Here is a 26758-nt window from a genome sequence, read left to right as displayed (position 1 = left end):
AATGCTTATATTGTTAAAATTTCAATTTCAACATAGTATAAAAAATTAAGTAAACTGAGTACTGCTAAGTGTACAACCGGGTAGGTCAATCACTCAACTATCATCAATGGAAGCATGAGCTCCATTTTTGGGGGGAACATTTGAAAATATATCATTTGTAAAGGGTCTGGGGTCCGCTGAACCCCGGGTGGCATTTAAGGGTTAATAATTATTTTCTATTCCTGTTTTACAGATATTAGATACTGATTTATTTTTATTTTACACAGATATGTACAATGTACAATACATAAATATTTTCTTTTTCTCTAGTTTTCCAGTCCTATCCTGAGATACGAAAATCATGAAGATTAAGCAGCGGAGAAAGAAGCAGCGGAGAATGAAGTAAAGAAAAGTAAAAAGCGCAAAGAAAATAATAAGGATGAAGAAAAGAAGAAACAATTTTTCATACTTTTTAAATTTTTATTTCAAATATAAATTTAGGTATATAAAAACAGGGGCTCCTCTGCGTCCTCTCGCTCTCCAACCCCCTCTGCGTCCTTTCGCTCTCCAATTTTCATTTAAACCCCCTCTGCGTCCTCTTCCTCTCTCTCCCCAACCACATCTGCGTGCTCTTCTTCCCTCTTCCCAACCTCCTTTGCGTCCTTATAATGATAAAGTAAAGAAATGTTGATTTAGTATTCTCTTCAAACTTATTCACTTTTTATAAAAAATGTAATGCGAAAATGATCTTTTTAATTATTTTTATTCTTCTTTCTAGTATATGTTTATATAATATATATATATATATATATATATATATATATATATATATATATATAACTTTATATATTCATGTTTTTAAATAACAAATTTTTTTACCGGAATCATCTGTATCTTTTTCCTTTTCCTCTTCATTTTCCACACTTTCGCGGTCCCTCTCTCTCCGTTTTCTTCCACGATCCCTTCTCTCTCGATCTCTTCTCTCTCGTTCTCTTTCTCGTTCTCTTTTTTTTCAATTATATATATATATTTATAATTATTACACAGTTACGATTGAATAAATATCCTAATATTATTGACATAATCCAAAATTGATTTAGATCCAAAAAAGATTTCGGATCAAAATTGATGCTTGAATTTCTTTACATCTTGGAATTTACAAATAACAGTGTACTAACCTTTCCTTTCTTTTTCTTTCCTCTTCCGCCTCTATACTTCGTTTTCGTTCTTCACTTTTCTCTTCCTCTTCCACATTTTCTCGGTCCCTCTCTCTCCGTTTTCTTCCACGATCCCTTCTCTCTCGATCTCTTCTCTCTCGTTCTCTTTCTCGTTCTCTTTTTTTTCAATTATATATATATTTATAATTATTACACAGTTACGATTGAATAAATATCCTAATATTATTGACATAATCCAAAATTGATTTAGATCCAAAAAAGATTTCGGATCAAAATTGATGCTTGAATTTCTTTACATCTTGGAATTTACAAATAACAGTGTACTAACCTTTCCTTTCTTTTTCTTTCCTCTTCCGCCTCTATACTTCGTTTTCGTTCTTCACTTTTCTCTTCCTCTTCCACATTTTCTCGGTCCCTCTCTCTCCGTTCTCTTTCACGATCTCTTTTTTTTCGATCTCTTCTCTCCTGATCTCTTCTCTCCTGTTCTCTTCTCTCGCGTTCTTTTTCCTGATCTTTGAATTTTAATTATATATAGTCAAATTTTTCACTTTACCTCAAATTTATTCATTTTTTATAAAACAATGCAAAAATGATGTTTTTAATTATTTTAAATTCTTATTTCTATTATTTTTTTTATATAAAATTTTTTTTACCAGAATCTTCTGTATCTTTCATACTTTCTCGGTCCCTCATTTCTCTCCGTTTTTTGTTCAGATCTTTTCTCTCCTGTTCTCTTTTTCGTTTTCTTTTCCGTTCTCTTTCCCTTATTAATTGGATAAAACTGTGAAATATTAAATCTTGCATATTGAAACATATTAACATAAATTATTTGAAAATTAGAAATATGTAAAATAAAAAATAAACTTTCGAAAAAATCGAAAAAGTGTGCTCCTAATATGAGAGACCCCGGGAAATAGCTAATAAAGTGAAAAATACATCATATTAAATTAGAAAATTTTATTTGAAGTTTTGGAAAGACAAATGTAATGGAAAAGCATATTTGCAACAATCGTAAACCCAATATTGTACCTAATCTTTCCCCTTCACCCTTTCCTCTCAAATCAAGGTCAGTACAGTCTTATAAATTTGTATAAATCTTCTCTTAAGTTAACCCTAGACATACTCACTGGGGTGTTACGGGACCCCACGCGAAATTCAAATTGAGCCCCTGCCTTAGGAAGGTTAGTTTTCATACCGAGACCCTAACCATAATTCAGTTTAGTCATCCGGCAGTCGACCTCCGTCATTCAGCGAGTGCGTTAGATCCGTGCAGCAGCTGAAAACCGAAAAAGAAAATCGTTTGGGGTGTCCGTACACCCCAGTGAGTCATTTACGCTCGACATTTACCACAGTAAAGTATATTTCAGATTTTTTGTGAAAATCGGTAACGAAAAATTTATACACTTTATAGCACTCCCCGGAAAATTCTACCCCTGTTTCATATATAATTGTTTAAGATTCGGTCAATTATTTCATTTTTGCTGTTCTTGCACAGCAGCTGATTAAAACTTTGTAAAGTTTTTGTGGAGTTAATTTTACTGTTTCCATATACTTTTATAACTTTTGACTACCTTTCAAATAAATAATAATCGACAGAATCTGTTTTACTTTCCATTTCTTGTGATTTTTCCCATCTGACAGTTTTTCGTCATTTCCTCTACTTCAGATGTTCAAAGAAATATGTTTTTTTTAAGAAACGAAAAAATCGCTTACATGCCCTTGAAGGTTGAAGGAAATTTTAAAATCGGTGAATTTTATGAAAAACTACAGCATTTTTTATAAAAATAGTCATTTCAGCCCAATTTTTGGTTCTTTTTCTTGTTTTTTGAAATTTTTTTACTGTTTTTTTTTTACTACCGCAAATTGATGGCTACTATCGTCTTCCCTATTAAACAACAAATAAAATTATCTATTATAAAGTTTTCTAAGAACATTCTGGAAATATTATACACGCGGTACAAGTTTGGGGTATCGTGACACCCCAGTGAGTCATTCACGTATGAGAAAAATAAGTGAGTATGTCTAGGGTTAATATAATATTTTCTCTTTTCTTTTATTACTATACAATAACTTTCATACTCTAGCAATTCAGGAGTACCCTGAGTATCTTATGATACAAGCACCATGATTGAATAAATATCCTAATATTACCGATCATCGCAAATTCAATACAACCTTCCTTGAATGATATTCTATTGATTAAATAACTAACCTTTCCTTTCTTTTTTTTTCCTTTTCCGCCTCCATGAGCATGATTACTATGGATGAGTGACCGGTGAATTTTTCGAGCGGAGATCGTGGCTGCCGCAGAAGAAAGGAAAGTATAGTACAGTATAAGTTGAGGCGGCAGTGTGGTCTAGTGGTAGAGCTCCAGACTCGTAATCTGAGGAACCAGGTTCGAGTCCACTGGAAAGTTTTTTCCGAAAGCTGCGCCCTCCGTGCAAGATAGGCTCTTGCAATGTGCGGAGCAAACTGGGCTTCGTCTTTCGGAAAAAAACGTTAAGCCGTTGGTCCAATTGGTTAAGTGAGAGGAGAAGGGTAGTATTGGATGAGAATTGAATAAAGGGTTGGAAACGTCCCTACAAAACGCCTTGCAACCCTGAGGGGAGTCAATAAACGTATTTTTTTTAGTACAGTTTAAGTTCTATAGTAATATTTTTAATAAAAATAACATATACAAGTAATCCTATTGCAACATATTTAAAATATTCTTAAAGTTATTATTAAATTATTAAAGTATTGGATTAAGCTTTCAAAAATATTTTTTAAAAATTTGTGCAGGAAGTATCACAGTTTTAACTATTTTATCAAATTCTTCTTTTCAAAAATTTAAGAAAACAGCTAAAACTGCGATACTTTCAAATTATGGTTTTAAACTTCATATTTATATTTAAATTTCATATTTATATTTTTTTTCTTTATATTTTTTTATTTTTTTTTAACTCTGCCTTGGACGGTTTCAAGCCCGGCCTGAGAAAGGAGAAGGGTTGGAGTGAGCAGTCTTAGTACCCACTCCGTAAAACTAATTATATAATTTTAATATTGTTTAAATATTGTTTAAAAACATACAAACATAGCAATATTGTTATAAGTTTTCAGAAATATATAATGAAATAATTCAATCTTACACTTTTCACTAAATAAAAGATTTAATTATTTTTAAAAATATTTTCAATGAAAAGATTTTTTTCAAGTTACAATAGAAAAAAATCCTTTCATCGATCACCAAAATCAACATCAACTTTCTTTTAATAATACTCTTTAAAAAGAATACATCCCGCTATCTCAAAAATTGTAAAAAAGCAACCAAGAACATTTCTAAAAAAATTCAATACCATCTATTCTTTATTAATTCTTTATTTATTAAAATGTATGCACCGGGTTCTAAAGTTCAATAGGATGACACCTCTAGGAGAAAATAAATAATTATTACGATGTATAACCTATCGTGCGAAGCAGGTTATGCTTTTGTTCGGTTGATTTAAACTATGATTTAAAAGTTTCAAAGAATTATAATTTAATTAAGAGTTTGAAGCAATCAAGTTTTCAGAAAAGTACTGGTTTTTTATAAAACCATAATTAAAATTTACAAAATCCATTCGCACCTATTATTGCCAAATTCAACATCAATCTATCTTTAATGGTACTCTATCTATAAAAAAAAAGTGTGCAAGTAGAAACTTGCACATTGCTTCCTCATAGTTTTTAAGTGTGCAAGTAGAAACCTGCACATTGCTTCCTCTATGAGGAAGCCAAATTAATAATATCTACTAATAATTATACATAAAAAACAGGCTTCCTCATAGAAGAAGCAATGTACAGGTTTCTATTTGCACACTTTTCTTTCTTATGTGTAGCATATGCACCGTATGCACGTTAAAAAATCTTTGCATATTATTTTAATCCTATAGAAGCAGACCAAACATACAAATCTCAAAATCTATTTTAAAAAATTTGAGTCCATTAAAAAAAATTATTATTATCATAGGCAATATTAATAATTATTTTCTATTCCTGTTTTACAGATATAGATACTGATTTATTTTTATTTCACACAGATATGTACAATGTACAATACATAAATATTTTCTTTTTCTCTAGTCTTCCAGTCCTATCCTGAGATACGAAAACCATGAAGATATTTAAAACTGTGTATATTCTAAATTCTAAAAGCATCAATAAACTTACTTATTATTTAGAACAGATCTTAAAATTCCTTTAATTTCTTTGTCATTTTTCTTAGTTTTTGCTAATTTAATTATTTTATGTGCAACGTTAGGCCAATTCCGACAAAATATGTCACTAGATTTATTAAAGAATGTGTTAAAATCCGCTTGTATTTATAAAAAAAAACATATTGTTTAGAAGCAGCAAGTAAGAGTGCAGCATTATAGCAAATAGATGGAAAAACATATTACCAAAGTATATCCTCTAAAGAATGCTGTATAAATTGGGAAACGTTAAAAAAGTCGTTTTAATGGTTTTTTTGTGCTATTTTTTCATTAGTAGCTGTTGTAGACCATTTTTTTTATATGATTCATCGATCACGTTTATTGGCTGTTGCAAATCTTTAAATTCGTCGGAAAAAGTTTCTTGTAAAATACGTTGTTTAGTATTACATTTTAGTTATAATATAAATAATTATACGTAAAAATAAAAATAATGAAAAGTATTATATAAAAGCAACTAATGTAATATTGTGTGACTAATATTTATATTATTTATTTGTATAACAATATAATTATTTAATTATTAATAATATTTAATTTATATTAAAAATTGTATAAAAACATGTTATCTGTATGATATCTACTGTTACTCCAATAAAATAATTAAAATATGAACCATCATTTAACTTTCTTTTATAACATCTTGACTTTGGCTTTATTATATTGACAGCCAAGTAGGTACTTCTCTCAATTTAGAATAAAATGTTTGCAAAACTCCATGCGCAATATAATTGTTATTGGATTTTGTATAAAAGCTTTCCTTTAAATATTTAGGAAATAGTTTAGCTGCATTTTCACTATATTGTTTTTTAAACGTAGGAGTATCACCTCCTGGTGGCATGAACTCTTTGCGTTACAAGCATAACCGTGTTCACACAATATCTGTATGAAGTTGTTGCTTTTCGGACACGAAACGCCTGTCCAGGGGATCCTGCAGTGACTGGCGAACTTCCTCGATGTCGATAATGTCAACCTTTCTAATTTTGTTTTCCCTATATCTGTCTTTGTCTAACGAAATGACATCTGTCCTTTTTTCGATTGCTCGCCATCTTACGCAAGATCCGGTAACTACTGTTGCTGCCCTTCTTGTCATCTTGCATCCGTATTTTCATTACTAAAATAATTATTAGATGGATCTTTTTTTGTACGCATTGAATCTTACTTCTACTTACACGATATTATTCCTATATGTTTTCCCAAGGGTGAATGATAAACATTATGTACGTATAAACTGTAGAATTTTTGTTTTAAGCAAATATTGTCGTCAGGTGACAGCTGTGTATGTGCCCCAATAAGTAATATTTTTAATTTTTTGGTGCTTTTGATATAAAATCGCGTTTTCCACCCTAGATTTTTGTGCAGACTTTAATTCTAGACTAAAAACTTGCAATTCTGTAAAGCCAATTAAAAGATCCATCGATTAACGATAATGTCGGTAAATCATACGGCTGCAGGATCTCCTTAAAGTAGAATATTATCCTTGCCTTAAACGGACAAATTCATGCGTTTGATGCAAGGCAGCGCTACATGCTTTTTATGCATGGGAGGCGCTCATACCACAGAGGTAAGATTTTTCTCTCCCTGTGGCATGAACTCTTTGCGTTACAAGCATAACCGTTTTCACACGATATCTGTATGAAGTTATTGCTTATCGGACACGAAACGCTGTCCCTGTGAAGTAGGATATTATCCTTGCTTTAAGGATGTATGGGTGACATCTCAAAGCATTACCAAAAATCTAAAAATTTAATAGATTGTTCTATTATTACGTCTAAGTATTTGTGTAAAATTTCAGCACAATTCTCTTACTGGTTTAAAAGTTATTTAATTTTTTTGTTTGCATTAATTTTTATCATATCTCGGGATTGGCTTCACCAATCTTATTCGGACTAGTCGCAATCGAAAGCTTGTATCGACATTATATTTAAAAAATGTCGTTAGATTTTTTATTACGGCTTTAGTTTCTGAGATATTTTAATCAAAAGTTTGTTGACGTATGAAATTTCTTCTTATTCTTATAATTTGATGAGAAAGTAGCATTACAAATTAAATCAAATTTTGTACATATGCTAATGAAACTATGATAAATATTCGTAAAAAAGTTCATTTGGATCCACTTACTCATTTAAAAGTTATTTACCTAAAACTGTAGCAAAATGTGGTCAGTACGCTGCATAACACATTTTAGTCTATGAGACTTGGCAATATCGCAGTGAGGCAGTACAGATCGATGTATTGAAAGTGTAAACACTTCGAGTCAATATCAAAATTTTATCGAAATTTTTTACGATATTCAACATTTTTCGGCATTTTGATTCCGCGTTTGAAAGGTGACAGGCAGTAATGCCAACGTAGAAAATAATGCAATGTTGCCATATTTAAAGCTGGCATTAAATGGTATATTTTAGGTTTACATTTTGTTTTAAAATTATTAATTAAATATATATAACTTATTACTTTTATATTAAATATATATTTACTCTCTAAATTTCTCAGAGTGAAAATTCGGCCGATAGAGTGAGATTTCACTCTTTTGGAGTGAGATTTCACTCTTTTTGGAGTGAGATCTCACTCCAAATTTTCCCTCCGGCCGAATTTTCACTCCGAGAAATTTAGAGAGTAAATTATTCGATACCTATAGTAACCGAAAATCGTCTTATAAATTATTCGTTTTTTCGTTTTTTTGCAGTTGATTTCAGGGCATTTTCAAGACCAAAAGTTTCTGTCGCTGATTACGAAAAATATTAATTATAAATATTCCCTTTCTTGAAGACGTTAAAAATCATGTTATTTTACGATAGTTGAATTTCTTATGTAATATAAATTTATTTATTTTATATTTCAAACGATATAAACCTAAGAAATCTGCAGTTTTCAAATTTTAATCACTTTTTGCTGGTATTGTACAACCCAAACATCCGGACAAATTTATGCGTTTGATGCAAGGCAGCCCCTTACAAAAAAGTATTACTAACTGGTTAGTAATAAATACTTATTTTGTGTATTAATAATACTAAAATTAAGTATTTATTAGTACTTGAATCACTGTGATTCAAGTATTGCACAGTATTTTATTACTGGTCAGTAATTTATGAAAGTAGTATTTAATACAGGACGAGTATTGAATACTTAGTATTAAATTTTTGATGAGAAAGCATTTAATACTAGGTGATAATACTTGTGTAATAAATACTTGTGTTGAATTACTGATGAGTATTTCAATGTTAGTACTGAAATACTGGACTAAGGATTCCATGTGTAATAAATCACTGGCCAGTATTTTAATGTTAATACTCATGCAAGTACTGAACTGAATATTCCATGTGAAATTAATCACTGACCAGTACTACAATTTGTATAGAAACATTATAATGGGTATTCCTGATAATATTAAGAAAGAGAGATAAAAGTAAGGCACAAATACATTTTATATGAAGGTCTGTACTATTCGTCGTGATAAAAGTGTACAAGTTTTGAAATAGTACTGCGAATATCATTCTTATATCCAATTCAAAATTTTATTACTCTTTTTAAACTGAATTTGTTTCTTAAGATGATTTTTGAAAAATTATATATTTGCGCTGGTTATGACACATGTAGACTATATATAACACTTACATCAAATTAAGAAGTAGTCTACCACGTAAGGCAGTTGGCTCACGATCCAGAGGTCCCGAGTTCGAATCCCATCAAGGTGTGTTTTTCAAATACCAGAAAATATTTATAATTATAGACTGCATCTTAAGAAACAAATTTAGTTATAAAATAGTAATTAAATTTCGAAAAAAATAATTTTTTTTATGTCGAGTAAATATCAGAAATCGAAATATCGGTGAGTAATTCAATACTAAGCACCAGTAGTTCTGTATAGTATTAATCACTACCTATAATATTTATCACTACCAGTATTTTCCCAGTATTTCCCAAATAAATATTGACAGTATTAAATCACTGAGATTTTAAGTATTTAGTCAGTAATACTTTTCTGTAAGGGGCGCTACTGTTTTTTATGCATAAGAAGCGCTCATACAACAGTGGTAAGATTTTCCTCTCCGTGTATAACTTCTGTAATTTTTGAGATATTGGAATGTATTTTTTTTTAATCGATAGAGTATCCATGTAAGGAAGGTTGGGATTAAATTTGGCGATGATCGGTAAAGCGGTTCTTTTTTAATAAAATTTATAATTTTGGTAGAAATGTTTGTAGTTGTTCTAACTTCCGCAAATTTGGAGATATTGATCTATTTCTAATTTTAGTATATTTTTCAGTCTTTTCTACCCCTATTTCATATATTTAGTTTTATTTTATCTCTTCCTCTTTTTTCGTCATTTATGCGAATGCTTTAGTTGATTATGATGTATTTTAATATTCTAAAACTATCATCTCATATTCTCATTTCTTATTAGAGTTCCTGAAAATCTTAATGTGTGCCAAAAAAAACTTGGCAATAAGTGCAGCGCGACGTCTTTATAAAAGTTTGACCGTTAAATTTTTCTTTCAAAATTATTTTATAATTGTTATCACTTTTTATTTAGCTTGCTTTATTTATTAATTCCTGTTTAACTTTTTTTTTACTTTTATTATATTTTATTCTGAACTTTGAACGATTTATGTACATATCTCGAAATTAAATAATCTTATTATACTTGCTAAAAATTTTGTGATCCTATCTGTGCATACAAAGCTTGTCAAGAAATGTAAAAAATTATATCTTTTTATTAAGTTCAAAACAATTTCTCTTTTTAAAAAATAACTATTGTTTTAAAATAACTATCACTTATTTTAACATATTCTAGTTGTAAAATATTTTCCATCTTTTTCTAATTTCTGTATCTCAAAATTAAAGTTTTTTATAAATTTTAAGTGATTTATGTATATCTAAAATAAGTTGTAAATGTTCAATAAATGATCTAATTCTAATTGAACAACGATGTGTCAATTTTAATGAACTCTATTTCATATGCTCCCTCTATGCAGCCTTGGTACGTACATACAATAATTCGACGGATAATAATAATTACTCTAGGATTAAAAATTACTGCTCTGCTCTGGCCTATCCATATTTTAAAAGACAACAAATTTATGTGATATACTTATCTATAATATTCTTATACACTTAACTGATAATTGTACTTTTTAAAATATATTGATAACCAAGGAATAAATGCATTCAGATATTAAGAAGTTTGTGGATATTTTACTACTGTATCTATCATTGTTGCGAAATGGAATTTTTATATATTAATAATTGCTAAGAAAAAAATACAGTTTACTATCTCCGGTCTTTTTTCATATCATATTCATATTTATATCTTATTTATGTTTCGTATAATTTTTATAAATTTGTTACTTTTACATTAAGATAGGATATACATAATTATATGCACTTACCGCTGCGATGCGCAGTTAATAGAATTGTATACAACATCGACCTGTAAAATATAAATATATTTAAATTAATGTCTAAAATAATATTTCAAATTTCAATATTTTAAAAAATAATTATTACATTACTATTATTAACTTCTTATTCTTAATTCTCTTTTACTTTTTTCATAAATTCTTAATTATTTGTAGTCTTCTAGCTTTTTAATTAAATATTTCGTTTAAAAAATTACGTAACTCTACATAAGAAATCTTTTCATATAAAAAAATTTAAAAAAATTTGATAAATAGAATCTTTAATTCTTGTGCATTTATAATTTAAATAATTATATAACTTTTTAAACGTTGTAAAATATTACAATGTTTTAATAAAATATTTTAAAACTTATTCTATCGCATATAAAATATTATATATTTGTTACATTTAAAAGAGTTTTAAAATATTTTATTAAATCTTTTAAGACTTAAATGTAACAAATATATAATATTTTATATGCTATATAATGTCTTACATCCTGCAACTGATGCATGGAATACTTTATTACAATCACGAGGTTCTCGTGGGAAAACCGTGGGGAAAACCATTCAAGTCCACAAGTAAATAATATAATAAATAACAAATTGCTCATCTCGTGCTTGCTTCGCTGACGCTCGATGCCTCTGCGAGGCCTTCTCCTCCTCCTCTCTCGGCCCTCCGCGGCCGCTTCAAGGCGCTCACTCAAGACTCGCTGGAACACATTTAAGTATTATACGATTGCACGAATTGTATACGGCACTCTCAACGTCAATCATTCGCACGACTCAAACTTTATTACGTTCGGAAAAATAATTCGCCTAACACTCGTGACGTTCCGCGACGGATACAGTATACCTAGAAATCGCGAAGAAGAACTCGCGTGAATTACTTACACAGTCAACTTTACACGCCTAGGAGCAACTACCGCCCGCGCCGTCGCGTCGTCCGCGCTGCGCCATGGCGATGTTACACCTGTTGCTCCAAACCGACTGCCCGCCGATCGTTCCATTTTCGGCGTATTTATCAGGTTGTAGTCGCGTGCCGTTGCTAACTGAGGTAGCGCTAACCTTACGCGGTCAGTGCCTTGCGCTGACCTTTGCGTCAGCGTTTTTGGTTGTCCCGGAGTTGAACGCTCCGGGTTTCCGTGTCGGATTGCATCGAATGATCGGTCGTCCGATGCAATTGTCAGATTTTTCGGCGGATGTTAGATTCGACTTTTGTCGTTAAGGTCGGATTACCAAGTAATCCGGCCCACAGTGTTGCCAAGTAATTAATCCTTAATACGTTGTGCGCTCACAACAGGATATATATAATTAAGAAACAGAACATTCGATAAACGTTTTAATTATGATAACGTGTAGAATGTTATAATTGTGTACATTACTAAATTGTTGAAAAAAAATGTTATTTTTTTGGTCTAATTAAAATTTTACTGCTAAAACACTATTACATTGTATAATATAAGCAAATGGAATAATTACTCATTAACGACGTTTCTGTGTTCTCTTCGCTTTTAGCGATACCTGCAGTTCGGAGGTAATGTCTGACTCAATTGTTCTAACACAACCGGATCAAGTCTTTTTATCTATTATAAACGTAATATACAATTCAGAAATTTAGATTATGCATTTGTTTGACATTAGTATAAGTGTCAAAATTCGAGTCAATTTAAAAATTTAATTTTTAATAATTGTATGAATTCAAATTCAATAGACTTATTTAATAAAAATTTATATACAATAACTCAAATTTGCCATTTATTTGTTACATAGATAATTAATAATAAATAAAAATTCCTATTTAATATAAAAAGTCCTAGCCAACACACAATCAACGGATCTATATATAATATTTAAATATACGCCGTTGATCTTTGCAAATGTCGGAACAATGATATTAATGTTTTATTTATTATAATTGAGGTTATGATTGCGTAATGTATATATAGTGCCAACCTGATTTATTCTAACAGCTAACTTATTCTACAATCATTCGTAAAAACATTCTACCGCTTTCGGCCACATATTGATGTGTGACTGTATCCGACTTATGTCTGAACACCTACTGACATCAAGACAGTTTTATTTATAAACTATATACGTATAAGAAATCATAAATATCTATATTTAAGATGTTTGTTTGAAATTAATATTACAGAAATTCAAGATATAAAATAATCTATAACACTTTCTCTTTCTCTCTGTCTCCAATCCTCCCTCTCACACAAATTTTTACTCCATTACAAATCACCACACCTATAAGTACAGAATAGCATAATGTAATGATTACAATTGTAATAGATAAAAATAATTATTTTTTTCTTTTTATTTTATTTACATTACATTTCAATGTAGACCTAGCACTTCAACAAAAGATGTTACGAATCCTTTTGCTGATGAATATCAAAATCAAGATTCACCTGGTTTGTTTGTTCAATCATGTGAGGAAACGAGTGAAGAAACAAGCCCACTTGATAAATAATTATTTGTTTTTCTCATATCATATAATAATATCTTACTATTAAAATATTGACTTCTCTGTACAAAAATAATTTACATGATATTATTTTAAATAATTCCATTTTTCATTGCACACATTTCAACGAAGACCAAGTATCAAATTCATTGGATTATGATATGGTTCTTTCTGCAGAATGTAAAAGTCATAAACCACCTAATTGGCCCGTTCAATCATGTAAGCCAACAAGTGAAGAAATAGACGCACCTGATAAGTAATTATTCGTTTTGCTCATATCACTCAATGTAATATGTTATCTAGATTAGTAAAACTTTAACTTTTTTGCACAGAAATAATTTACAAGTGTGATATTTTTAAAAATTACTTTTACGTTTCTATTTTTAATCACATCAAATTTCAATGTAAATTTGTAGCAAGCATTTTAAAGAAAAATCCAAAACTACTTGACTCACCCATTTTATACATATAACTTTATACATGTAACTTGAATTTGCCTAACTACCAATTTGTACAACACTATCTTTGTTTATCCAATTGCTAATTCTAAACTTGTGCTAAAACACACGCAATGCTTATATTGTGTTGTAGCATAAGTTTAGCTACACATGATAATTTAAAGTAGCGAAGTCAGGTAGACATAGGGTGACTATTAAAACCTAAACTATTGCGCATTCGACAAAGTTACTGTACCTTGTATTAATGAATAAGTGTACTGTAACATATTAAAAATTTAACAAATTTCTAAGTCAAAAATTGGCTTCCTTGCGTCTTCTTGTAAGATATGAAAACATGAACTCCAATTTTCTAAGTGGGTCGCGTAAATAGAACCATGGACGTCTCCGTACAGTTCTGCACAGCATTATATTGCGTGTGAACTTGGCACGAAACACTGCTATATTTCTTGATTTTACAACACAACTCATAAATACGAGGCACAGCGGCAAAGTAAATCATCGTCACCTGATATTTTTGTCCTACTAAATAATTAAGAATAGTATATTAATCTGTAAGTAAAGAGTATATACATATCCAAATTATAGCAATAAATAGACATAGACTATAAATCATATGTAGTACAGAAAATAATTGCAGCGCGTAATAGTCTTTTGATTGTTCCTTTCAAATAATTATTAAATAAAATATTTATGTAATTTTCAACAATTTTACAGATATAGATAAATTAATAAAATAATTTGGATTGGATCAGATCAGAATTATATCTTTGACCTTTTAGTAAAAAATTTCATAACTAAATATACCTATAATTCTAATCTAACTAATTCAAATAATTATAAATGTTAAATATATACACAATAACTATATACAAATATATATTATAATATATGAATACATGGAGTAAAAATTTTTTTGTTTCTTTTTCTCATTACTACATCAACATATTTCAATCATTTTTAAATTTTCTTTCTTGTACTTTTGGCAATTTCAATCATGCTTTCTTCTAAATAAGCTTTTCGTAAATTTTAATTTTTGTTTGAAGAAAGCTAATCGTTTTCTAAAAATTTGACTGCTCTCTCTTAATTCTTAATAAAATAATAATAATTCTTTAAATCCTGACGGTCAAATCATAATTTATTTGTATTTCTAAAGAAATATTTCAGCAAATTATCTAAAATCTATTCAATCCCTTATAATTATTTTATTTATATGTGTTCTTTATATGGGCTTATTTAATTTTTTTTCTTAAACAGAAAAAAACACATTTAAATAAAAAAATATAATTTTATAGAAAAATGTTTCAAAGATTGAACTAATGATTTTAATTTTTACTGGATGTCTATCAAACTTTGTTATTTTTAATTTTTATGTAAGTGTTGTGTGCGATATATAATTTTAAAATTAATGATGAAATAAAAAAAAATAGATGTACGATCTGGTGGTTAGTCAAATTTTCAAATTATACATATTTATATACATTTCAAATTATATTCATATTTACATTCATTCCAATAAATAAACCATTCTTTTCCCTTCAACCTTCGTCGACATTCTTTTCCTTTTTTCAAAGAAAGTTCAAGGATTGAAAATTTTTAACAGGGCATCCAAGTAAGGACTGTAACACAATACAAAGGTACAGGCAATAGGAACAGAAAATAGGAACAGAATGCATTGATACACGGCTTCCGATAGATTAACAATCTATTGCTTGTGTTATTCCCTGTTTCTATTGCCTGTGCCTTTGTATTTTGTCCCGGCCTTAATAGGTATTTCCAATTTCGATCATAAATGTGCTTATAGAAACGTAATAATAATAATTTTTCAATTATTTCGCATATAATTTAAACAAATTTGATTTGCTCATATTTACATCTTTTTATATATCATATATCCGATCTTGTAGTTAAGCAAATTAAATATATTTATGTATATTTGCCTACATCCCGATGAATAAACACTAATTTCCTTACTTCTCTTTTTGACCTGTGTGAGCAGTATTTCAAACGCTTGTTGAGGTCATTTCTATACCACATTTATAGTAACGGACATCCTGCAGTACAAGACGAATATAATGGAATTACCAAAAGACTTCAAATCCAACGAGTTGTGGGGTCACTTCATAGAGTTAGAAGATTTGCTCACAAAGTGCAGGCTGTGTGAACAAGAAATTCGGTCATCCTAGTCATAAGTGGTTATAAAGAACTTACGATGGCATTTAATGCATAAACATGAAATATCTGATATAGACCTCACCATACCGTACAAACTACGTCATTATTTTACGAACTCACCAAATTGTAAGGCAATATGTAATAAATGTGGTATCATAATGCCTAATAGAGTTCGTTGGAATTTGACATCACATCTAAATAAAAAACATCCCGGATGGAAAAACCAGAGTCAACATGCGTCAGTACACATTCAAAAACTTATTAAAATACAAAAAATAATAAAACAATTAACATAAAGAAAATTGAGCGGAGAAGGCTTTCATCAGGGCATTCACATAATAATTATCTGTTTTCCAATCATAAATATACTTATTTAATCGTAATAATAATTCTTTCAATTATTTCGCACATAATTTAAACAAATTTGAATCGCTCATATTTACATTTTTCTATCTATCATAGACGTATACAATTCAAAAATTTAGATTAGGCATTTATTTGACATTAGTGTCAAAACTCGAGTCAAATATATAAAATGTTTAGTTTTTGTATGTAGTTTCAAAATTAAACAGCCTTAATAAAATCTATATACTAAAACTTAAATTTGCCATTTAGGTATATACGTATACAAAATCATGAATCTGTTTAAGATGTTTATTTGTTTGAAATTAATATTTCGGAAATTCGAGATATAAAATATTCTCTTTTTATTGTTTTCTCTCTCTTACACTTTCCATCTCTCTCTTACTTTCCTTCACTTACTTTCACTTCATTACGAATCACCATCTATAAGTATATATGTTACGTCCATACACCGAAATCGCTCAGTGAGCGAAAAAAACATCCACAACGCGTTGTGGACGGTGCTGATCATCCACAACGCGATGTGTGCATTTGAGAAACGTCCACGACGCGTTCTGCATAACTTGCATGTACTTTAAGTTATAAAGCGAGGTCCACGCTGCCTACCGGCGGAGGTGGGTGCGGGAGGGGGGCCAAAGGCCCCCTCCTTGCACCCCCCGCGTGTGTGTGTGTGTGTGTGTGTGTGAGTGACGCGCTTTAAAAGTATTTAAGTGTTTAAAGCGCGTCACTAACCTATATAAGTTAGTGACGCGCTTTAAACACTTAAATACTTTTAAAGCGCGTCACTTACACACACACACACACCCACGCGGGGGGGTGCAAGAGGAGGCCCCCCTTCGGCCCCCCTCCCGCACCCACCTCCGCCGGTAAGCAGCGTGGACCTTCACAAAGCGAGGATTTGTTATGTGCAATTGCAAGCGTTATTGTACGTCTAAAAAGTGCAATTGTCGGTTCAAAGAAGTTCTCTGCAATTCAAAATGTCATAACAACAGCGAGTGCAAGAACAAATAATTCTATTCAATGATTTCTCTTAATTTTTGTACTATTTTCTAAGTTTTTTTTTTGTTTAATTTTATATCATTTTGTTTTATTTTATATTCGTAGACAAACCTGACGTGATGGGGTAAAATGGACTTCGGGTTCGGTTTCAGCGACCCCAAAAACATATAATAAACATGGTCTGATCCCCAGACCAGAAAATAATTTTTTTTGTGTGGCTGTGTAATTAATATAGTTTGATTTATTAGTAATAAATACGTTTTATTTGAGTAATTCATCTCTGTGTTTTCTAATTTTATATTATTCCTATAAATTCTCAAGTAAATTCGCTTTGTGAGTATATCAAGTTATGCAGAACGCGTCGTGGACGTTTCTCAAATGCACACATCGCGTTGTGGATGATCAGCACTCAGCACCGCCCACAACGCGTCGTGGACGTTTCTCAAATGCACACATCGCGTTGTGGACGATCAGCACCGTCCACAACGCGTTGTGGATGTTTTTTTCGCACACTGAGCGATTTCGGTGTTTGGGCATAACATATACATAATATTTAAAAACGAGTATAAAAGAAACAGGCAAACTTGATGAATAATTATTCGTTTTACTGGATATTTATGATATATAAAATATAATAATATCTTACTATTAAAATATTGTGATTTTTCTGCACAAGAATAATTTACAATGGTATTGTTTTAAATAATTCCATCTTTAATTACACCACATTTCAATGCAGACCAAGCACTTCAAGTTCAACAGGCTATACTGCGCTTTGTAGAACGTCAAAGTCAAGAATCACCTGGTTTATCCGTTCAATCATCTAAAGAAACGAGAACGCGTCGCGAAGGGGCTATTATATTAATTAAATCATTTAAGTACAAAATTAAAAACAAACAATAACAAAATAATAATTTCTTTAGCATATAAATTAATTTGCGCATTTATTCTTTGCACGCGTTTATTCGTGGCAATTATTTTAATTATTTTAATTCGAAAAGATTCGATTACGAGTACGAAGTTTAGATTAAGGTGGTTCATGCAGTACTTGCAAGTCAAGTAGGCAACTATTCTCATTAGTGATAAATAAGTGTGATTTTTGTCCGTAAAAATCAACATATAATTAGATTTATTATTTATGACATCTTTAATGTTATACGACCTCTACGTAATTAATATTGAGACAAAAGTCACATTTTTTACTAGAGTTGTGAGCCGTGTGAATATATGTATAGTACAACAGCAGCGCGGCAACGTTATGATAAATAGAATAAACGATGCATGTTAAAATTGTTTGGACATTTTATAACCTTATTGTATTGAAACTTGTATTTATTCAGTATTGCAGATCTTGATCAAACCTAATTTTAATTCTTTTCAGAAACGGACGAATATTTTTGTTTCACCCTTTGCTTTATTCAGCGTCCAGAACATGGTAAACGTTGAATGTTTGAGATATGCGCTATACTCATCAGCTGACACATGCGACGTTGCCAAGCTGCCGCTAATAAGACCGTGCTAATGACACTCGAGTCCAGCTGTCCGATTTCAGTTCCGATTTAGTCAGTTGTCGATTTAGTCAATCGAAAATTACGTTTTATTATTATATGGTTTGGTCAATAAACTCGGGTTTCGTCCAATATCTTGCAAAATGTTTATTGCATTGTTTCGTCAGTTTTTGGTTTGTTCATCTATTTTTGAAGTATTGTAATTTTTGCAGCATAAGCTCTTTAGCCTCGTTTTTCGCAAGAGGGGCTACCGGGCTAAATTGGCAAAGTTTATGGACATATATCTCCGGAACCAATCGGTTAAAAAATCCGAAATTTTACATACACGCTCTTAGGAACGTTAATCTTTCATTTCATATCACATTTTCCGGGCTAACTACATTTGACCTAAATGCATGAACCACCTTAAACTTTTAAATTTTATAATAATTACAGTTTATAATATGAGTAATTTTACCAAATAAAACTTTAATTAAAAACTAAATAAACAAAAAATGCCTAAACACGTCAGAATTTAATGCCCATATGCACATTTTCATCGATTCGAACGATTCGTTGCTAAATCTTATCTCAAAAACATGCAAAAAAATTCGGATGAATGACGTAAGATCCAAAAAGGATAATAAATTTTTCACACAATTAGAATTGATAAAAATATCTCTTTTTGTATTTTGTAAATTATTAAAATTATTTTTTGTACAATATGTTATTTTAAAATTAATTTTAAGTGATGTGTAACTGATCTATTCTAAAATAATTACTTAAATAATTAACTATAAAAAAATTTTCTATTTTATAACAATAAATATTGTTGCGCCCGTGCTGGACACTGAGTAGAGAAGTCGCGGAAAGCTGTGAAGCGCGCTCCTTGACAACGGGAGTTTGTTTATAAATTTATTGATTTTCTGTTTGGCGAATTTTTGAAATCCGCACGCATTCTGTTTGTCGAGCTATGAATAAACGCATTACTCAAGTTTCTCTGTGTTCCCTTTCCTTTCGCGAGTTCCGCGGAGTACGTGTAGTCCAGTCAAATTGTGACAAATGTGACGTTTTAATATATTATTCAAGCGAAAATTCAGCAAAAAAACGAAATTTTTCATTCCTCCTCCCCCCTTAAAAACCCATCGGTCCGATTAACCCGACAACTCAGAAATAAGCTTTAATTTCTACATCCCCCCAACAACCCTAAAAAGGTTTCATTGATCCCGCTTCACTTCCGAGCTCAAATGCCTAATTTGATTTGGCTAGTGCGCGAGTGTGGAGTGCGTGATAGTGCTTCGACGGCGAACTTGCTTGACGAGCGAACAATATAAATCGGATCTTACATCATATTACTATCTTCAACTGGTGTAAAAAATCCGGTTATCATCAATAGACATATTAATTTATCACTCACCGACTCTGATGTGCAACAGCGGAATTATATCTGCCACGTAGCTACGTTAATTCTGTAACAAATAAATATATCAAATTTATGTTAAAGTAGTGTTCAAAAAATCTAATGTTTTAAAACATAATTCTTATGCGCATTAAATGTTTTATTCATTATTTAATTAGATATTTATTTAAATAATTATATATTTTCAAAAAATGATCTTTACAAGAATCAATTTTTATAAAATACTAAATTACTTCTTTTCTTCTAACTTACTATTATTTCTAAATCATGGTAAAGCAAATAAACTTAATAACAAACAAAAAAATTACTCTTACACAAAAAAAAAATATTACCGCAAAGTTGTTCCGCTGGCGCCCGATGCCGCTCTCAAGCCTCCTCCTCCTCTCAGGCTGTCCTCTCGAGTTGTCAGCTCTCTCGATGCAACACTTTCCGCGTCTTTATCTTCTGAAACATATAAATAAATAATTTGATATTATAACTAATTATTACAGTGTAACAATAAATACAATCAATAATTATAAGGGTACTCTAAATAAATCAATTAAAATATATTATAAAATATTTGATTATAAAATATCTTCTGCTTTCTTATATACCTATTTCTTAATTTTTCTTATATTCTTTCTTATGTGTAGCATATGCATGTAAAAAAATTTTTGCATATTATTTTTTGAAATATTTAATCTTAAAAGCAGACCAAACATACAAATCTCAAAATCTATTTTAAAAAATTTGCGTCTATTAAAAAAATTATTATTATCATATGCAATATTAATAATTATTTTCTATTCCTGTTTTACAGATATAGATACTGATTTATTTTTATTTCACACAGATATGTACAATGTACAATATATAAATATCTTTTTCTTATCTAGTCTTCCAGTCTATTAAGATACGCAAACCATGAAGATATTTAAAAAGTGTATATTCTGAAAGCATTAATAAACTTATTTTAGTTTTATTTTATCTCTTGCTCTTTTTTCGTTATTTACAGATCGCTACCATTGCTCCTATTTTATTTCGCTCATAAAGCTTTCTCTATGAAAAACCCAAACTAATAAATACTAATAATTATGCATCAAATAAAATACAAACTTATAAAAAAAATTTTGAGAGCAAAATAAAACAAAAGCAATGGTAGCGATCTGTAATAATGAGAAAGCAATGTGCAAGTTTCTAATTTGCACACTTTTTATTGATTTTTTAATCTTTTTATATTTATCTAATTAAAAATAAACGATATAAGGCGTTATACCATAATCCAAGTTATTGACTTTTCCAATCTGAAAAATCTTTCAATTCAAGATTAAATATCAGATTAGATATTTTCAAGATTAAATGTCAGATTCAATATTTTATCTTGATATTTATTACATTGATTACTTATTCTTAAAGAGATAACAGGCAACAACGGCATGACTTGCAATATCAGATTAAATATTTTATTCTTAAAGAGATAACACGCAATAGCGATACAAGTTAAAATTATTTTTTGAACAAAGATATTTAATAAAATGCATCAACGAGCTTTTATAAAGACAACAATCTTTTTTTGTTTAATATTAAAATTATATGTAGGTATTCTTTATACAATTACGAAAGTATGCTATTCTATAATTTGCTTTTATAAAAATAGGATAACTGGTGACTTCACGTACAATAATATATTATCAAGTATAATAAAAAATTTTACTTATACTCTTATATTACAAAAAGACGTATATGTATGTATATGTACGTACATAAACATACATAAACGTGCATAGACAAGAATATGCAGAAGTTTCATAAATATAATTATTATTATATCTATTATATCTAATTAGAGTACACAATGGTTTCATCTGGACAAAGTCTGGGATATAAGGAAAAAAGCATCTGATGTAAGGTAAACGGGTAAATATCTATTATTCATCATGATAAAATTTTTTTATTACTCTAATGCTGCAATGCCACGCTCATAATCCAATTACGCTGTCAAATCGAGTAATATGATATAATCAAGATAGAGACTAATCAACGATGACTTGCGCGGATGTAGTAACGTTTACTGTGTAATTTTATAATCGCGTCAATTAACTTCCTGAACAGCGAAAAAATGTGTGCGAATTGTTGGTAAACAAAATATCATCTGTTATACATCAAGATTCTATTAGAGATTGCGTGCGATTATGAAATGCAGACTACTTACTTATTCATCGTTTGCGTGCAAATAATTAATTAATTTTATATATTACAATCTTTTCTTTATATTATATTATATAATCACGTATTAATTTGAATCTATATCGTTAAGTTAAAAATGTCTATAATAAGCATACTTTGCATAAATGATCTTATTGTTTAAATAAATGTTTTGGAATATCATTGTCTGTGATTATTGTTATCGTTCATCGTTATAGTATCAATATAGTATCGATATATTGTTATCATTATACGGAATAAATGAACACATTTTGATAATATATGCCCAGATAGAAACGTGTTTGCATTGTTGCTAGCATGTTGCCGACAACATAGTATGAGTTGCTATCAGAATTGTGGCAACTGATTCGAGTCCGCATTTGTCGGCAAGTTGATGTCTTCACGATATAACAATTTTGCATAGCAACTTGTCGGCAACTTGTTGGCAACTTACGCTACGGTCTATAATAAAATCGTCTGATTCAAAATTCGAGCTGTTGCTGTCATGTTGCTGTAATAATTCATAGAATCACACAATGTTGTCATATTGCTGGCAACGCGAAGTAAATTTGATGCTGCTTTCTTCCCGACAAATTGCTGGAAATACATATATTCAATGTTGCCTGCATGTTGCTTCAAATATTAAATTACTCTAAATCAATTGAAGCAAATGTACGGCAAGTTGCCAGCATCATAAGCATCAATCACAGGTTGCGCGATTTTGTTCAGACACGCTTTGCTTGCCGACATTAAAATCATTGCAAAAATATTTTAGCAGAAATATTTAACTTTTTGTCTTCATAACTTACTTTCGTTATTTGCTTTTTTTATATTATATTATATTCTAAATACACGAACTGTTTCTTATTGTTAGTAACATATACGTGATGCTTCACGCACTTAAGGAGTAAAGCCACTCTAGAATTTTCAAAAAATCGATTTTTTTTTGGTTAAACGATGCTTTAAGGTCTTAGAAATAAGGTACACTTAATTTCAAAGCTCGGAAAAATCTCTATTATCCCTTTTTCGTAATCCGTCTGCCGCCGCGTTCACATCTGTGAATGGTGAAACTGAAACTTAAAACGCGTTTTTCTCAAAATCGTTTTTTTTAAGTCGGGCGGAATCAGAACTCGAACATCTTTTATCCGATTGACTTGAAATTTTGAGTGAAACTTTACAATAACGTTATCTTTAAAAGTACCTAGGGATTTTGCGATAAGTTGAACAAAACTTTTTTTATAAACAATTTTGTGCGACATTTTTTATCGAAAAATGAAGCACTTTTTTCCAACATGCACCATTCTTACAAAAAATGATATTTCGCAATTCCCCTAGGTACTTCTATAGAAAAACTTATACATTTTTCAAAAATCTTTGAATTTTTGTTCCAGCTCAGAAATTATAGGAGCTTCGATTCGATAGAGGAATAACGCTGCTCAACTCGGCGTACAAGATATACGCAATGGTACTCGAAGAAAGACTGAAGGCCGAAATAGAAGACAAAAACATCATCCCAGAAACGCAGGCAGGATTTAGACGAGGTAGAAGCACGATAGATAACATTTTTATTCTGAATTACATCACAAACAGAGAATTAGTCAACAAGGGAAGAAAAATCTACGCCTTCTTCGTGGATTTAAGCGCCGCATTTGACAAGGTGGACAGAAAAGAACTGAATAAGATAATGGAGAGAACAGGAATCAGCCAGAAGATCAGGAAAAGAATAGGTAAGATTTATCAGGAAACGAGAAACGTCGTCAGAGTAAACGGTCATACAACGAGCAGATTTTGGACAACCAAAGGAGTAAGACAAGGATGCCCCCTGAGTCCAACGCTCTTCACGCTTTATACGGCGGATCTGGAAGAAAGGATGAGGAAAGGTCAAGCAGGAGGGATAGTGATAGGAAGAGAAAAAATATGGACACTTGCCTACGCAGACGACATGGTGCTGTTAGCCAGGAGTCCAGAGAAGCTTAAGGAGATGATAAGTAGATTCCAAAAGTATTTAGAAAAGAAAAAGTTGAACAAAACTTTTTTTATAAACAATTTTGTGCGACATTTTTTAGCGAAAAATGAAGCACTTTTTTCCAACATGCACCATTCTTACAAAAAATGATATTTTGCAATTCCCCTAGGTACTTCTATAGAAAAACTTATATATTTTTCAAAAATCTTTGAATTTTTGTTCCAGCTCAGAAATTATAGGAGCTTCGATTCCGCCCGTTGGACGCCTTCCGCAAAAAAACACTTTGGAGCAATAGCTCTGGTGCCGCCATTTTGGCAACAAATAATTAATAAAAATTTTTTTTTAATACTTTAATATATAGATAATAAATAGAATTAAACCGATTTTCATTTATAATTATTGTATTTCTGAAAAAAATTATCAAAAATTGCCTTTTTTTGGGACTCTAGAGTGGCGTTACCCCTTAAGATTACGTACCGGAAATTCTCACGATAGTTAACATGTTATCAACTTTTCATATCTCAGTTCCAAATTTACTAAATTATTTTTGTAATAATCATCATAAAATTGTAAATGTCAAAATTTGATTAATATTTTAATGATTATTTAAATCTGAGCTACATTAACAATACAGTGAAATAAGTTAAGTAGAAAAATGTTAGAGACGCATATGTTATCAAAAAAGTAGTTACCATGTGGATAAAAATAAAAAAATATATATTATAAAAAATTTTTATGTAATTTGAGAGATCAGTAGACAATTCATATTTTTATTTAACTTAGCCATGAAATCGAAGAAGAATAAATTAATATTTTAAGAGAACAATAATGCGAAATACACACAATTTTGTAATAAATTAAATGTACATGCAGGCAAAAATATATAATAAGCAAATAATGCATTTGCTACTTCAATTATCAGTACGTTGATGAAGTGTTGTTTCGCTTCATCTATTCAGTAAAAGAACAATATGTATATTGACTGAGATGCATATATTGACGCAGCTAGAGTATGAAATCCGCGGAGATTTTTTTCCGTTAAATATCACATATAAATTTCATATCCCGAGATAACGCTCATGATAGACGACCTTCGTGAATAATTCCACTATATTCTTGCCGTTCAGAAAAATTATTCAAATTTAGGATGACGGTATTATGGACGGCGACAAATAATGCATACATTAATTTTGGAAATTGTATATCCTTACAGGATTAGCTATTATAGCAAATTTAATTGTAAAATAATAACTATATAACATTTTTTGCAGCGAAAGCAGTATTTTTTGCAGCGAGAGCTATAATTTAGCAACAGCAGCAAAAGTTTAACAAAAAGTTACTTTAAGGGAGTAGTACAGTCTGGAAATTTCAAAAAATCGATTTTTTTGTTGCATATTTTGAAAATGTTATCCTTTACGCGTATTTTGAACCCTTGCCGATTGCAAAATTCCAAAAATTGACGAAGTTATAGCCGTTGGAGCGAAGTAGTGTTAGCCGCTAAAACAGTCTGAGACGCCGCCGCGCCGCCTCCAAAACTTTAAACACGTTTATCACGAAACGACTTTTTTTGAAACAGTGTACGCGATTCCGAACGTATTTTTATTCCGGCTGTCTTGGCGTTTGGCTTACATCAATATAACAATTAACACAATGCTCAGATTGACGTAGAGTTTTTTGTCCCCGATGAACCATGTGTTAATAACAATAAAAAAAAACCGTTGGTTTTTTCGGCACAAAATAAACTTCTTTCTGTTAAGTGCTATAACTTTCACAATTTTTAACATTTTTACAATTTTCGAACGTCACTCTGTGGGGAATACATTTAAATTTAATACCCTTTTTGCATTTTTCATTTCCGGCACGCCGTACAGGAGCTACTAGGTACACCGTAGTCGAGCGCGCGCGCGAAGAGATGACTCATAACTCCTACATTTCTTAATATTTTTCCATATAAAAAATACTGTAAATGCACTTAAACATGTACTTCAATATCATATACACCTAACCTGATTGGCTTACCACTTTGTCACAAATAAATCCTGAAATTGACCCTCCGCCAGACTGTATACTACACTCTTAACAAAAGGTAAGCTTTTTTTCTGTGCAAAATCTGATGAATTTCATGCATTCCTCTGAAATCTTTCTTCCTTAATATATTACATATTTTCACACATTCATATACCTACAATATATACTCATTTATAATTTCCTTTAACGTTTGCCAGTCTTAATAAAACAAGAGTATAGCACAATTAAAAACCGCACGTGTTTTTCATTGCCCCAACCTGGGACCCTCTCTAAATATAGAGAGCTAGGCAAGCAATATACTCTCGGTGGGTTGCCATCCCATCTGACATCCGATCGAAATCTGACAAGACCGTCTTGATCGGATTTGAACTCGGTTCTCCGGCTCACTAGACCAGCGCACATCTTTGCGCCACGA

The 26758-nt window shown here is 30.6% G+C and overlaps 1 protein-coding gene across 11 annotated transcripts; it reads right to left on the bottom strand.

The window, feature by feature from the left end:
• Nucleotides 1-438: 438 nt before the first annotated feature.
• Nucleotides 439-26725, bottom strand: LOC139819047 (uncharacterized). 11 transcript variants are annotated; one of them, XM_071788188.1, is made up of 12 exons: nt 26581-26695; nt 26322-26497; nt 20495-20606; nt 20160-20211; nt 11285-11500; nt 10779-10819; nt 3370-3640; nt 1811-1938; nt 1486-1669; nt 1158-1313; nt 859-983; nt 439-641 (listed from the first exon to the last, which is right to left on the bottom strand). In XM_071788188.1, coding segments are annotated over exons 5-12 (1089 nt in total). In that variant the 5' UTR covers nt 11287-11500; nt 20160-20211; nt 20495-20606; nt 26322-26497; nt 26581-26695; the 3' UTR covers nt 439-459. The 11 variants fall into 11 exon arrangements, 9 of the variants coding, with proteins under 9 accessions (XP_071644289.1, XP_071644290.1, XP_071644287.1 ...); XM_071788189.1 differs by having other exon boundaries at nt 26335-26497; XR_011733580.1 differs by lacking the exon at nt 26322-26497 and having other exon boundaries at nt 1811-2433; nt 3370-3458; nt 26502-26725.
• Nucleotides 26726-26758: the final 33 nt, after the last annotated feature.

Source organism: Temnothorax longispinosus, chromosome 9, assembly GCF_030848805.1.
Source record: "Temnothorax longispinosus isolate EJ_2023e chromosome 9, Tlon_JGU_v1, whole genome shotgun sequence".
In the NCBI taxonomy this organism is placed as follows: domain Eukaryota; kingdom Metazoa; phylum Arthropoda; class Insecta; order Hymenoptera; family Formicidae; genus Temnothorax; species Temnothorax longispinosus.
Note: the sequence above shows the minus strand (reverse complement) of the source record. Positions and strands in the feature narration are given on the sequence as shown.

Coding starts and splice junctions, on each gene's coding strand:
- LOC139819047 (XM_071788186.1), bottom strand. Junction 3,641..10,778: donor ATTAACTGCGCATCGCAGCG/GTAAGTGCATAT, acceptor TTTTTCCGAAAG/ACGAAGCCCAGTTTGCTCCG. Junction 984..1,157: donor GAAAGAAAAAGAAAGGAAAG/GTTAGTACACTG, acceptor TTGAAAAAAAAG/AGAACGAGAAAGAGAACGAG.